This window comes from Colobus angolensis, unplaced genomic scaffold (genome assembly GCF_000951035.1).
Source record: "Colobus angolensis palliatus isolate OR3802 unplaced genomic scaffold, Cang.pa_1.0 Scaffold776, whole genome shotgun sequence".
Classification (NCBI taxonomy): domain Eukaryota; kingdom Metazoa; phylum Chordata; class Mammalia; order Primates; family Cercopithecidae; genus Colobus; species Colobus angolensis.
The window spans coordinates 41,206-41,896 of NW_012121554.1; the positions used below are offsets into that span (position 1 = coordinate 41,206).

Sequence of the window (691 nt, forward strand, 5' to 3'; positions counted from 1 at the left end):
GTAGGGTTTTTCCTCCAGTATGAATTCTCTTATGAGTAGTAAGGTGTGAGGATTGGTTGAAGTCTTTACCACATTCTTCACATTTGTAGAATTTCTTTCCACCATGAACTTTCTTATATTGATTGATGACTGAGACCTAGCTAAAGGCTTTGCCACGTTCTTCACATTTGTAGGGTTTCTCTCCAGAATGAATTACCTTATGTTTAATTAGGTTTGTGACCATACTGAAGGCTTTGCCACATTCTTCACATTTGTAGGGTTTCTCTCCAGTATGAATTCTCATATGATTATTAAGGCTTGAGGACACACTGAAGGCTTTGCCACATTCTTCACATTTGTAGGGTTTCTCTCCAGTATGAATTCTCTTATGTTCCACAAGGTTTGAGGACCACTTAAAGGCTTTGCCATATTCTTCACATTTGTGGAGTTTCTCTCCAGCATGAATTGCCTTATGTGTAGCAAGGCTTGAGGACCAACTAAAGACTTTGTCACATTCTTCACATTTGTAGGGTTTCACTCCAATATGAATTACCTTATGTTTAGTAAGGATTGAGAACGTACTAAAGGCTTTGCCACCTTCTTCACATTTGTAGGGTTTCTCTCCAGTATGAATCACCTTATGTTTAGTAAGGGTTGAGAAACAGTTAAAAGCTTTGCCACATTCTTCACATTTGTAGGGTTTCTCTCCAGC

The 691-nt window shown here is 38.6% G+C and overlaps 1 protein-coding gene across 1 annotated transcript in view; it reads right to left on the reverse strand.

Moving 5' to 3' along the window:
• LOC105502150 (zinc finger protein 676-like) overlaps positions 1–691 on the reverse strand; it is a gene marked incomplete at its 5' end in the record, with an annotated part of 7,354 nt that overhangs the window by 5,557 nt on the left and 1,106 nt on the right. Inside the window, 1 exon segment of the mRNA XM_011928524.1 lies at positions 19–691. This exon segment is cut by the window's right edge and continues 9 nt beyond it. Within this exon segment, the coding sequence (XP_011783914.1) occupies positions 19–691 (673 nt within the window).